The 14275-nt window shown below is 43.5% G+C and overlaps 1 protein-coding gene across 1 annotated transcript in view; it reads right to left on the reverse strand.

Annotated features, from left to right (window-relative positions):
• Positions 1-14275, reverse strand: part of LOC145402639 (glyoxalase domain-containing protein 4) — a 90143-nt gene that overhangs the window by 35586 nt on the left and 40282 nt on the right. The window contains exon 6 of the mRNA XM_080274630.1: positions 4423-4598. Coding sequence (XP_080130756.1) covers positions 4423-4598 — 176 coding nt within the window. The remainder of the gene's footprint in view (positions 1-4422; positions 4599-14275) is intronic.

Raw genomic sequence — 14275 nt, forward strand, 5'->3', positions numbered from 1 at the left:
GAGCATGGAAGTGAAAAAGTTACTACATGACAGTATTGTGATACCAACTCTAACGTACGGAAGTGAAGCTTGGACGTTGTTGGAAGGACACAAGTCAAGAGTGAGAGCAGTGGAGATGAGTTATTTAAGAGGAGCCTGTGGAGTCACATGGAGAGATAGGCTGACAAATGAGGATATAAAGGAACGTTGTGGTGTTGATGTGGATGTGATAGGGAGCGTTATGAGGAACACACTGAGGTGGTTTGGCCATGTGGAGAGGATGGAGGGTGAAAGACTGACGAAGACAGTGTATGTGAGTGAGGTGGAGGGGGGAAGAGGGAGGGGGAGGCCGAGGATGAGATGGTGATGGGGTGGAGAGGTATATGAGAGAGGGGGGTGTGAGTTCGGAGCAGGGCAGTGAAATGGCGGGGGACAGGGCGACTTGGAGGCGATTTGTTTGTGGCCACCCCAAACGGGATTGAGGCGTCTGGCAATAGATAGATAGATAGATAGACATGTATGTATATATATATATATATATATATATATATATATACATATATATACCGGTATACATATATATCTCATCTCATCTCATCAGCCGTTTGAGTGTCCACTGCAGGACCGGCCTATTCCAACCGAAGTCGGGACGATACAGCCAATGTATCTCTACCTAGTGGCTTAGGCTGTCTGGTAGAGATTGTATGTAGGGTGAGAAGTGCTTGTAAGTGTAACTGTTGTGTTGAAGTGGCTTTGGATGTGTGTGTAGTCTGTGAACCAAGTGTAATAGGCCCGCGCAAGCCAACTGGGTGCAAGCTTACTTTATATTAAACAACACTGGTTCAACCACAGCACCCCTGGTGTCCGCCAATGCAGTATGTGGCCAGGTGAACACTCCCAAAGTTTATTACCCTGGCGGGACGCGAACCCTGGCTCACCCGTGTACGAAATGCACACTCTACCACAAAGGCTTCATATATGTATATATATATACATATATAATACATATATATATATATATATATATATATATATATATATATATATATATATATACACTAGTATATATATATATATATATATATATATATATATATATATATATTATACATATATATATATATATATATATATATATATATATATATATACCAGTATATATATATATATATATATATATATATATATATATATATACAGTAACCCCTCCAATATCCGGATCAATAGAGCCATCGGTAGGTTCGGTTATTGGTTTCGTCCGGATATTGGGCCCCAGCTTATGGACTTGTACTTATGGACCCTAACTCAGAGAAACACCTATACAACTCCCTCCGGACATGCATAGCACCTATTTAACACCCAAATCACACCAATAAGGCACATAAATGACTGAAATAAATGCAAAAGAAACATAAAATGAAGGTTTAGAATTATGTTCATACATTAATAAACATTCTGGTACTTATGGACCCTAACCTAGCCTAACTCTGAAAAACACATTCCTACTGCACATGCATGAGGTAAGTATAGTATGGAAAAAAGTACAGTATGAAACATTCTGGTAAGTATAGTATGGAAAAAAGTACAATATGAAACATTCTGGCTACTTACAGCAAGTCCCTGGCCACCTTGATGAATAACTGCCTCCTCTCGGACTCTGACAGTAAGAACGATTTCCTGAAGCCCTTGCAGTACACTCTTCCTGAAGTCTTGCACTGAACTTAGTCAATAACACACAGAAGTCCGTTCTCTTCACAGTGTTCACTTTAGTCCAAATAATGTTCCAGTTAACTTTAGTGTTGCACATAAACTTTTCCCAATCTTTTCAATTTCTAAAGCCAAAACAAAGAAGGTTAGTTATGTTAAATTTCTTTTTCATTGAGTCTTTTCTCTCAACTTTAAATCCTTAACACAACAAACCGTTTTTTTCACTGCACAACACTCAAAATTCCCGTGTGGTCTAGTGGAGATGTTCTTGCTGTTTATTCACTGTCAGAGTCCGAGAGTATCACTGGCAGGCGACCAAGGGGTGCATCGGTGGGTCGTGGTGATGGCGTACCGACTACAGAAGACTCTGAAGAAAGCCGCAAACTCACATCGAGCGGTGACTCCACTGTAGCTGATGTGCTGGGCTGTGGCTCGGAGCATGGGGGCCTGTCTTGGGGAGGCAACGGAGTGGAACCAGGGCTTGGCACAGCGGGGGTCACGGGCCTGAAAAAACTGTCATTCGTTGATTGACGCAAGGACCGACGATTCTGGCGATTGATGATACGCTGCCGGAAAGCACGCACTTCCTCCACGAGTCCCAAGGGCCCCATCTCCCTGTCGCAGTCCGGGTGTTCCAGGTAGTCTGGGACGAACTCTAGATGTTCCCGGAGTGCGCTCAGCTTGGGGATGGCTGGAGTAGTGTCCTGCTGAGAGGAGTCCGCATCATCATCGCCTTCGTCGTCGGAATCTTCAAGTTCGGGACTGACACCAGCAACCGAAGACGCGATCTCGATATCAGACAACGTCTGATACCCAGGATCGCCCTCGTCGTCGTCCAACCACTCACGAACATCGTCCACATCAACATCGTCGCCGTGCGTACGTAGCCGTGCATGGAAGTCATCCACGTCAAACCCTAGAAAATCGTACTCCACATCAGTTCCGAGAAGCAGACGGGACCAACCATTTTCAAGAGTTTTCACAGGGACTTCCGTCCATGCACTAGCCCAGTTGTACAGTGCAGACTTGATGTTGTAGCGGCGAAGGTTTTCCAAAGTCCGCTTGCCTCGAGTGTCACGTCCTTCCCTGCGCTCGTCCTCGTCCTCGAGAACAACCATCACCTCGTCCAGGAACTTCCGACGGTACAGGCGCTTTGTTGCCACGATCACTCCTTGGTCCATGGGTTGAATGAGAGCAGTCGTATTAGGTGGCAGAAACATGCACCTAATACGGCCATTCTCAGCAACCAAGTCCTTGTCGCACGGGTGGGCAGGTGCACTGTCGAGGAGAAGGAGAGCCTTTACCTGGTTGCGAGGAATTCCCAGTGTCTTCGTCTGGTACTGGATGACCTCCTTGACGAAGTGACGGTGAAACCAGTCTTTGAAAATCACAGCTGTGAACCATGCTTTCAAAGAATGGTACCATACGACAGGAAGGACATCCATCACCCCACGAAGGCACCGAGGCTGCTTTGCACGGCCAACAATAACGGGCTTAAGCCGGTGCATGCCGTTAGCACTGGCACAACACAAAGCAGATATCTGTTCCTTAGAAAGCTTGCGGCCAGGTACACGCTTCTCCGTCTCATCGGCTAGAGTGTTCGTTGGCACCGAGCGATAGAATAGGCCAGTTTCGTCTGCGTTATAGACTTGACCGAGAGTGAGGCCCTCCCTGTCGATCAAGCCTTTCACCTTGTGCCGAAACTCGTCAACTCCATCCTCGTTAGCGTCCAATGCTTCGCCATGTGCTTTACGGTTAGTAAGGCCATGTCGCAACTTGAACGCGGAGCCAACCCTCGGATGCCTTGAAGTCTAGGGTGTCGTGAAGCCTTGAAAACTTCTCAGCAGCAGCCTTCAGCTCCGTTCCACGTACCATCACACCAGCTGCACGTTGCTGTCAGTACCAAATCAACGTGGATCAGTCGATTTCTGCAAACTTGGGGGTAAACATAACCTTCCTTTCCACGTTGCGTTTGCTTCTCGACGAGAAGTCAGCCGTGTACTGCATGAGTTTGTCTCAGGAAAGCTTGATATCGAACAAAGTCGACCGGGCCAGGTTAAACTCGCGGAGAATGCGTGAAGAAGACCAACCCGCATCAACTTTCTCCAATATCTCCCGTTTCTTCTCCAGAGTCAACACCACTCTCTTCCTTTTCTCAGGAGGCGGGGCCATCATCACACACACTAAGAGGAGGGCAGAGAGCTGCAGGAGGCCTTGCAGCAAGTATGGCACCACCACAAAAGCGAGCACGTGGGCAGCCATTGCGAAGAGCGTAGGTCCAGTCGCGGTGAGAGACAGGCGGGAAGTGGGGAGGATGCAGCGGCGCTCTATCGGACGTCAGAGGAATGATGAACCAAAACAATGCTCTCACGCGGCGCGCGCGGCAAGTTCAAATTACGGACGGCAAAAAATCTATTTTTTTTTTTAATTATTTTGGATTTTCGGACCATTTTGGGAATGTTTGATCCCAGGACGATAAGGTTCGGTTAGTGGGGATGTTCGGTTATTGGGCGTCCGGATATTAGAGTGATTACTGTATACATATATATATATATATATATATATATATATATATATATGTATATATATATATATATATATGTATATATAAATATATATATATGTATATATATATATATATATATATAGATAGATAGATAGATAGATAGATATAGTGCTTCCCAGTATACAAGAGGGGGGAAAAAAATGACACTGCAACAAGCAGACACAACTCACCGGGTCGGCTAAAATGACAACTTGAACAGTGGCCTTGCCGGGAGTATCCAGGGAGACATAAGGAGTTAAGATGGTCTGACCAAGGTCCTTCATCTTCTTCTCCAAGCCTTGAAGTTCACCACCAGGAGCAGCAAAGGCAATGCGACCAAATGCCTTTGCATGATCCACTGGCCCACCTAGTTCAAGATGTTTTCAGTTAGGGGTCTGATACATTGTTGTTGTGGCTGCAGGTTCATTTGGACATAAAACCTCATAGAATACTGGCTGAAGCTGCTCATCTCTTGCTTTTTGCCATGCAAGAGAAGAGCAGCTTTTGTATAACCAGGCAGTGCAGCCACCCAGTGCCACCATGGGAAGCATCACTCTCCAGCACCAAGGTCTGATATAACAGTTATGCATTAAAAATGAAAGCTAAATGTAAATGGTCTGGCAAAGTTTCTTCACTTTTACTCCAAGTCTTCAGCCACCATGAGCAATAAGGGCAATGAAGCCAAGGGTTTCAGCACAACTGATTGATAAGGTACAGACTAGCTTTCTTATACAGTGGGGTCTCCCAATATGCAAAACACCTAACATGCAAATTCAACTCAGGAAAGAAATAATTTTTTGATATGCCAACTGATTCTAAAATGCAAATCCACTGTCTGAGAGCAAGGGAAAAACAGTGCTCCAGCTCAAAATGGTAGTATCTGAAACCACTACTAAATGGCTGATTGGTTTCCTGCCCTTTCTCTCCCTCACAACATCTCTCAAGTCTCAAGACTCTTAATCTGTGTCTGCCAGTGCCGCACTCACATACTGTGTCATTTTTAGCACTGTAAAAGACCCGTTCTTGCTCACCTGTTACATCATGGCCCCACCACTTCATTCCAAGAATAAAGGGATCACTTTGGAGCTGAAAGTGAAGGTATCAGAGTTGAATAACCAAGGGAAAAGGAACTCATTACTGGAAGTGAGCTTGGCTTAGGTGAATCGACAGTAAGGAACATTCTCAAGAACAAGGAACGATTTTACGAACCATCAAGACTTATGGAGCCAGCAAGTGGATGAACACAGCAAGGTTGCTAATAGTCCAGGAGACAGTGAGGTGAACCTTGCAGTAAGGTATATACAAGGTTTTTTTGCTGTTTCTAGTCCTCCTGGGTGTCCTAATGAAGAATCTGATGGATGCACTCTTGGGCATTTGTTATTATTAACAGAAATTCAAAATGGCTGCCAGACCATATTTATCACTGTGGTACTGTGCAGAAGATCAAGAGGATACCTGCTTTAATTTTTTTTTTTTTTTTTTTTTTTTTTTTATGTGACCGACTCCGAGCATAGGCTTCTCAGCCTGTTCCCAAGGCCCAGTAGTCCTCCTACGTACCGCACACCTCTACATGTCACTACTATGTACAAGCTGTCACTGCTTTTATAATAACGTCTGTGACTTTTATTTAACATCATACACATTCATCATGACAATACATGGACATAGTATGGACAAAAAGCTACCAAAAGGTATAAAAATAGCATATAACAGCAACAAAATGTATGATGCCAGCAGTAACTAACATTCATCAGTAAGTTCTCTAGACTACCCTTCACCAAAATATTTAAAATAAAGCTCTCTAAACTTCACCACAATATGTAAGCTTTAAACATTTACATCCATAGCTCAAAACAGAGATCTATTCATCCAGAACATCCTCACTGTCTGATTCAAGAGGATCATCGAACATCTGCTTAACTGTATGTTTATTGTCGCACTTGTCCTCTGTTTGGCAGCTGCAGAATGTGGTGCAAGACATCTTTGCACTCTTACAGCTGCATTGCTTACGACTACATGGTGTGCTGCTTGTGCATCCACATGCGATAACTTTCATCAGGTCTGAAGATGCTGCAGGCCTATACATTGTTACTGGATAGGGGACCCCATCTCTGTTATGCCACCCATAGTCTTCTGCATTCACATCTGGGGGTTGCTGCTCATCAGCAGCTTTCCACAACATTGCCTGAAGGTGAGCTCGCTTCATGTGGTGAGTGAGTGGTGAGTGAGTGCCTCGTCTGTTGGCGGAAGAGAGCGGATATTGGAGCATTTTTCTTTCTTTCTGGTGAAGAGCATGTGGCGAACTTCAGCCATGGTTGCGCAGATCTTGGCACCATACAAGAGGCAAAACAGACGACGACCAGTCTCCATCAAGACTTCTTCAGAAGTGTTTGGTTTACCCACTGGAGTAGATCAAGGTTGTCATGCTTCATCATGACATTAATGGCAGATACTTTGCCTTTCCCAAAGGGGTATGAGACTGTGTCACACCCGGTAATCACATGAAAGGGCAAAAGCTGCAAGCTTTTATTTCCAAGTTTTCTAGCTGTAGCAGTTATATCAATAACTGTTCCATCATATTTCCTCATTGTGACCTCCTGGGAGAGATGGCGTTTCCAACAAAAGTACACCAACAGCACAAACACATCTGTGTCCTCACTCAGTACCTGAATGTGTTCCCTGCTTTCCTCTCTTGCCAAAAGAAGAGTGTAGCTGATGATGATGATATCGGCTTCTTCATGTCCAAATTCTTCATCCTCCTGACCAATCATCTTCACATTCACATCATCATCATCATGTGCTGAACAAAGAAGGACAATAAGTTGCTTTTTGTTGTTGACATTCTTCATGAGCACTTTCCTAGCTGGCAGAGGAGTGGTCATTGTCATTTTCATGTCAGGGGGCAGAGCTCCAGATGTACGTCTCTCACGTTCATGGGAATTAATGGATCCCTCCTGGTACCGGTCAAAGATAACGTACACCTCATGACTCTGAGATACTGATTTGCTGAAGTTAGCTGCCAGCTGTTCCATTGTTGCATTTTTGGCCAGGAGACGTGGTACAGCATTGCATTACCATCAATGATTTCAACCTCGGGCTGAATCATTGAATGCTTCAATACTGCAAGATGGCTGACAAGAGAGGATTTGTTGCCTTTCCTCACATCACCATATTCATCGAACAGACTGAATGGGATGAGTGCCAGTTCATAACTGAGGACATCCTTTAAGTCAAGGCCCCTGTGAGCACTTGTCACGAGCATTCTTGCATACAACCTTTCTGTGTCATACACTGTCTTGTCTCCGACTCTGACTCCTGTCTTCACTGTCTCCATAGTGACCACCTCTTTTTTCACTGGTTCATAGAAACTACAAGAAAACTAAAGCACTACAATATACATTTAGACATACAAAGACGAGATATAAGACCTTGACATCTTCAATGACTTAATTTTATGAAGATGAAACTGGGAGCAGTGTCTGAATATTACAACGGCTGACCAAATCGCTTATAAAGGAGGGGGTACTTATTTGCCCCTATAAAAAATTTTGCCCAAGGGTGCCAGAGTGGCATCCGTCGGATTCTTGTTCAGGACATGTGGGAGAGCAATAAACAACCAAAAAACCTTGTATATACCCTAACGCAAGGTTCAGCTAAAAAAAAAAAAACGTCTCCTGGACTTAATCCCACAATTATACAAATGGAGTACTACCTAGCACATCACATTCACAATTCTATTCATTTCTTTGAGCAAGTCTTTCTTAAAATGACAGTCAATGATGGAGAAGTACAGTACACCCTCAACATACTGAACCCTCTTTTAACATATTTCAGTTTTAACAACTACTTGAGCTGCCCGAAAATTATGTTCATTTAACGAATTTTGTTCGGGAAAAGAATGGACACGTGGGAAACACTGACCAGCGTGGCATGACGAACGAACATTAATTTATCCCAGGTCTACTTACAGTCCTTATTTGTGGTGCAATTACTTCCTGAAAGGTAAGAACAGATACACAAGTTAGTAAATAGAGCATTTATAGAGAAAAAGAGCCATTTAGATCTAACTGTATGTTATTGTATATGAGTGTATGGCCGAATGACGCTCTGTACATAACAATCTTTGATCAGTGTACGCCATGACGCCTGAGAAATTAACGAACAGCATGTTGTTTGGCTTTAACCCCTACACTGCGGGCTTGTTTACCAATGTTTTGCGTGTCACGCAGGGTTATTCGGGCTCCGACAGACTCTCAAAAAATATTTGCCTAAAATCAGTTATTAGTCCTAGAATAATAAAATTATATATGCTTATGGCACATACCTTCAGCTTTCTCCTGGAATGTTTGTTGAGCCTTCGTCGGTTACCGTAGGACTTGTGGAGACCTCTGAAGTAGGGTAACGAAGTCTCCACTTTACACTTCCCGACAACCCGTAATATGATTACCACAGCCAGATACAAACACTATAAACACTATTCTATAATTTTCAAGTAGTTTGGGATCCATACTCCAAATAAAAAACACTGTGAAAGCAATGGAAATTACGAGCGCGTCTGATTGTTGCACTTGCGCTAGTTCGCTCTTGGTATGCTGTCATTTATTATTCATAAAACCCCTCACACTTTATATTTCTATTATTGTATCACACTTATATATATCTGGAGTCTTTCTCCATAAGTTTCCTTCAGTCGTATTAGTTTATTGTCACTGAAGTCATTCAATTTTTCATTCAGTAAAATACGTAGAGAGCCACGGATTCACTTTCACTGTTATAACATAAATTATTTGTACTCATATTCTTATATTATTAATTACTTACATTACTATTTACATTTTCTATTCTGTTTTCAATATTTACCCTTCTATTTTACTTACACTATGTTATTCACTGTCACCTTCAGTAAGATAAAACTATAATACACTGTTCAATCATATGTACTGAACATCCATTGCTTTCACCTGCTATTTACACATTATTTACACATTATTTCCAAATCATTCTGCTTCCACACTTGCACTGTTAGAACTGCTTCTGGCTGTGGTAATCGAAGAAGCAGCTAACACAGAGGGGAACCTGGCACTCAGCGCACTGCCAAGAGGTGCGTTTATGCTCAGGTGTGTGGCGGGTGGTATGCGCACATACCTGACACCTGCGAATCGCAGCCTTCCTTTTCCCTGTGGCAGGCATAAGCTCAAGTCTGTGCCGATCCATATACGCCCTCTGCTCAAGTCGGTTGGGAAGTGTTACTGGATGGCGCCTTGGAGTTGCTGCTGTCACCCCACCATTCTTTCCAGCAGCTGCTGGACACAAGTCCTGGCGAACAACCTCAGGGAGAAGGACTTGGGTGGCTTGACCTTCATCTTGTACAGGATGAAGGTGTTCAGCATCGTCATATCTATCAGATGCAGAAAAACTTTCCTGTACCACCTAGTATTCTTCCTGAGGCAGTCGATCTCACCAATCATCACGTCGGACTTGTCCACCAGCCGCATGTTGATATTATAGTCCAACACAGCATCAGGTTTCATCACAGGTTCGCCTGTCCTACGTTCGACCTTCCCACTGTCTCTCATCTCCCCCTTATGTACGGTGGTGAGCATGTGCATGACCCTCTTGTCATGCCACCGTATTGCCAGCATCTTCTCACACTTGCGTAGGTGCACGTCTCCTCGTTGCGAGGTTCCCGCCTCTGGGAATTTGGGGAAGTGGGCACGATTACTTTTCACGGTGCCGCAGGAGCCAATGCCGTGCTCAGAAAGGTATTTGGCAAGTTTCGGTGCTGTATAGTAGTTGTCTGTATACAGCACATGATTCCCACCAAAATACTTTTCTAGGAGCACTTTCACTACACAGCCTGAGAAGCCAAGGGGGTGTGTTTTATCCAGATCGACAGTGCTGGCTGAATATATGACGAAGTCAAGGATGTACCCCGTCTTACAGTCGCACAGTACAAAGAACTTAATTCCAAAGCGATGGCGTTTGCTTGGAATGTACTGAACAAACCGAAGACGTCCTCTGAACAAAACCAAGGATTCGTCAATGACAACCTTCTGAAAGGGGTGGAAGAATGACATAAACTTACCCTTCATTCTGCTCAGAATCTCCCGGATCTTCCAGAGTGGGTCGGTTTGGGAAGGTACATCGTTGTCGGCAAAGTGCAGGTTTCCCATGATGTTCCGGAAGCGTTCTCTGGCCATGTACTTATTGAAGGTGGGTGAGGGTAGTAAGGGGTCCATGGACCAGTATTCTTCCAACTCATGCTTCTTGGAGTGTGGCATGAGAAGCATGAGGGCAAAGAACACATACAGCTCCTGCACTCCCAGCATGGACCACTGTTGCATCTGTACCACTTGCAGCACGTTGTGATTCATACCTGTTGGTCTCATCACATATGTGCTGCATGACTTCATCATCTAGGAAGGCCAAAAGGTAGTCAACACACTCAGCATTTTCGTCCATAGTGAAGGCAGGCTGAACTCCTGAGGAGCTCTCATCAAAAACTAAATTTTCTGGCACAAAATCTGACCCTTCCGTCCACGCAAAGGTGTCCAGGATTCCCTGTCGTGGTGGTGTAGGGCAGGTGGTGGTGGTGGTGGTGGTGGAGGTTGGCTGTGAGGCAGATTTATCTCGGTCAAGGTCACTCGCACTGACCCTAGGTTCCCGTACAGCACTAGCAGCCCTTACCCTACTAGCTACACTACTTTTCACTCTCCTTGATTTACCTCTACCTCTACGGCCTGCCTTCACTGTTGATGCTGGTGGTGACTCCGACGACGAAGACTCCGGAGATAACTCAGCCGACGATGATGAAGAAACGAGTGAAGTGGGGCTTGAGGAACGGGGAGGTGAATGCACTCGTGACTCATGGTGGGCTGGGACACGTGGGGGCATTGTTCTGGGGCTAACATGCCGCCTTTTCACTCCCTTCCCAAATTCCTGTCCTTGCTGCACTAAAGGCTCCTTTCCCTTGGAGCTAGACACTGATTCACACACTGTAGCACTCGTTGTTGCTGTTTCTGGCACGATAACCTCACCCGGATCATCACAAGATTCACCCGAATCGTCACAGTCACTGTCCATCATAATCATGGACAATTCTGCAAGTTCACGTGCCACTGCAGAGTCACTAAGGCCTTTCCTGCTTGCCTCACTACTTTCCTTAGGAGTAGAGGTCATGGGGCCCTTTGCAATGGGCGCAGAAGCGGCAGGAATGGCGGGGCGCGAGTGCGACATCGTTTCTCTACAGCGGAGGACAAAGAACTAAATGCCGCGGCTTATCTGAGAAGGGAAGGGTTGACAACGACACTTTAGGCTGACTGCTGCTAACTTACAGGCTAATTTTTTATAGGTAGAAAATCTCGGCAATACATAAAGAAATAGGTAGTTCCAGGTGAATGTAAATGTCAATTAGGATTCTCCCTTCCTTTCTGATATATATTTTTATTACAGACATCGATTACAAGGCATAATTCAAAGGGGAAATTATCGTGGTAATGTAGCGAATGAATGCACGTGAGGTGTTGTCAGGTGATAATTAGCCAATTTCTGGTGTATAACACTATCACTTACCTGTTTTTTTTTTGGTATATATTATTTTGTATAAGTATAGGGCATAGGGCTTATTTCAATGGATGAAATCTGTGGAAAAATCCGGAGGAAATTTGCGTAGCGCAGCGCGGCGTGGGAGGTGAGAGGACAGGGTAATGGAGGGCAGGTAGGGAGGGGAGTCACGAAGGGGGTAAAATCGCTAAATTGTCAACAATGGATGGGAGTACAGATGAGATTTGGAGTGCTAACTAGTGTTGGACATTGGCAGTACTGATAGATGATACAAGCCACCACTTGAGAGCCCGGGATAATTCAAAATAACACAGAATCACAAAAGTGACGCCCCGCGGTATGATCCATTGTGGCCGAGCGTCACGAAAGTGACAAACAAACAGCAACTTATGAAAACATATGATACTGTACATGTCATGGGTCTGATATAAAAGTCACACACACACACACACACACACATTAGTTTTTACAGAAGAAAAAAATTTTGAGAGGGACTATGTGGAACACTCATGTCCACACATACAACCAGATATACAAATAGCAGAAAAAGTAATACAGGAGGAGTTAAGGAGATTAGACAGAGGAAAAGCAAGTGGTCCTGATGAAATTTCATGTTGGGTATTACGAGAATGTGCAAAGGAGTTAAGTAAACCATTATTTTTAATTTTCAAGAAATCCTTGAGTCAAGGTAAACTACCGGATATTTGGAAAAAAGCAAATATTGTCCCTTTATTCAAGAAAGGAAACACAAAATCCACTCAACTACTGACCAGTATCACTGACCAGTGTTGTAAGCAAGGCATTAGAAAAGCGTATAAGAAAAGCTTGGGTAAATCATCTAGAACACAGTATGATAACAGAAAGACAGTGTGGTTTCAGAAAAGGAAAATCATGTGTTACTAATCTGTTGAGCTACTATGACAGAGTAACAAACACAATACAGGAAAGGGAAGGATGGGTGGACAGTATCTATTTAGATTTCAAGAAAGCTTTTGACACAGTACCACACCAAAGACTTTTATGGAAACTGTACCATCAAGGAGGAATTCGAGGCAAACTGTTTTGTTGGATGCAAGACTTTCTCATAAAAAGAGAAATGAGGACAGTACTAAGAGGAAACTACTCATCATGGAAAGAAGTGACTAGTGGAGTACCACAGGGTTCAGTGCTGGCACCAATCATGTTTTTAGTGTATATAAATGATATAAACAGTAACACTGGAAATGAGAGCTATCTGAATATGTTTGCAGATGATGCAAAAATACAAAGGAGAATTACTAGCAAAGACTCTTGTAGGGAGCTACAAGAAGAATTAAATAAACTTAATGAATGGAGTAGTACATGGCAAATGGAATTTAATGTGGACAAGTGTCATGTAATCAAGTTTGGTAAAAGTGGAAAAAGACCTGATTGGGATTATAAGTTAGGAAATAAAACCCTATACACATCAGAAAGAGAGAAAGACCTAGGTGTGATTATCAATAACAGACTATCTCCGGCTGACCACATCAGCGAGAAGGTACGGAACATGTATACGCTGCTTTCAAATATGAGAATAGCATTCACATATATAAATGAAGACATGCTAAGAAGGATAATAATATCATTCATGAGACCAACCCTGGAATATGCATCAGTAGTCTGGAGTCCTCATCTCAAAAGGCACATAGACAAGATTGAAAAAGTTCAAAGGGCCGCTACAAGATGGATACCAAGCTTAAGGGACCTAAGCTACGAAGAAAAACTAAATAAACTGAATCTACCAACACTACAGGAGAGAAGGAAAAGAGGTGACATGATAATGCTATATAAGTGCATATTAGGGAAGGAGAAAATAGACATAAATGATTACTTAACATATGGAGAAGCATCAGCAAGAGGACACTGCAAAAAACTGCATAAGAAGAGAGGTGATAAAGACATAAGGAAATTCAGTTTCCCAAACAGAGCAATTGATCAATGGAATACACTACCGAATGAAATAGTGTGTGCCTAAACAATTCACAAATTTAAGGATATGTACGATAAATATGATTTAAGACACGGGACAGTACGAGCTTGACTCATTGCTATAAAGATACAATTAGGTAAGAACAATTAGGTAAGAACACACACACACACACACACAAACCAGTGAGAAATGACACAATTTATAGATAATTATGATGTGTGTATGAGTGTGAGAGGAAGACAGGTATGGAAGTCGGTGAGGCTAGGGGACTGGTGAGAGATCAACCTGGCTGGATGAATGTTGTAAGAAGAAGTGCATGATCAGGGATATGGCACCCCTTTTTAACATGACGGCATCCGAATTGACTCTAACAGAAATGTTTATGTGAAGCTACAGAATGTAGTGAATGTTTCTGGTGAATCAGACAGAGCCATGACTCCAGGAGCTTGAATGATGAGTGAATGGAAGCATGGCCCATTGCACTGGGCAAACATGGGCTGTCTGGACATTGCTACTCTTCATCTTACCCT

This window comes from Coenobita brevimanus, chromosome 58, assembly GCF_032717465.1.
Source record: "Coenobita brevimanus isolate Jiangsu-jjx chromosome 58, ASM3271746v2, whole genome shotgun sequence".
NCBI lineage: Eukaryota > Metazoa > Arthropoda > Malacostraca > Decapoda > Coenobitidae > Coenobita > Coenobita brevimanus.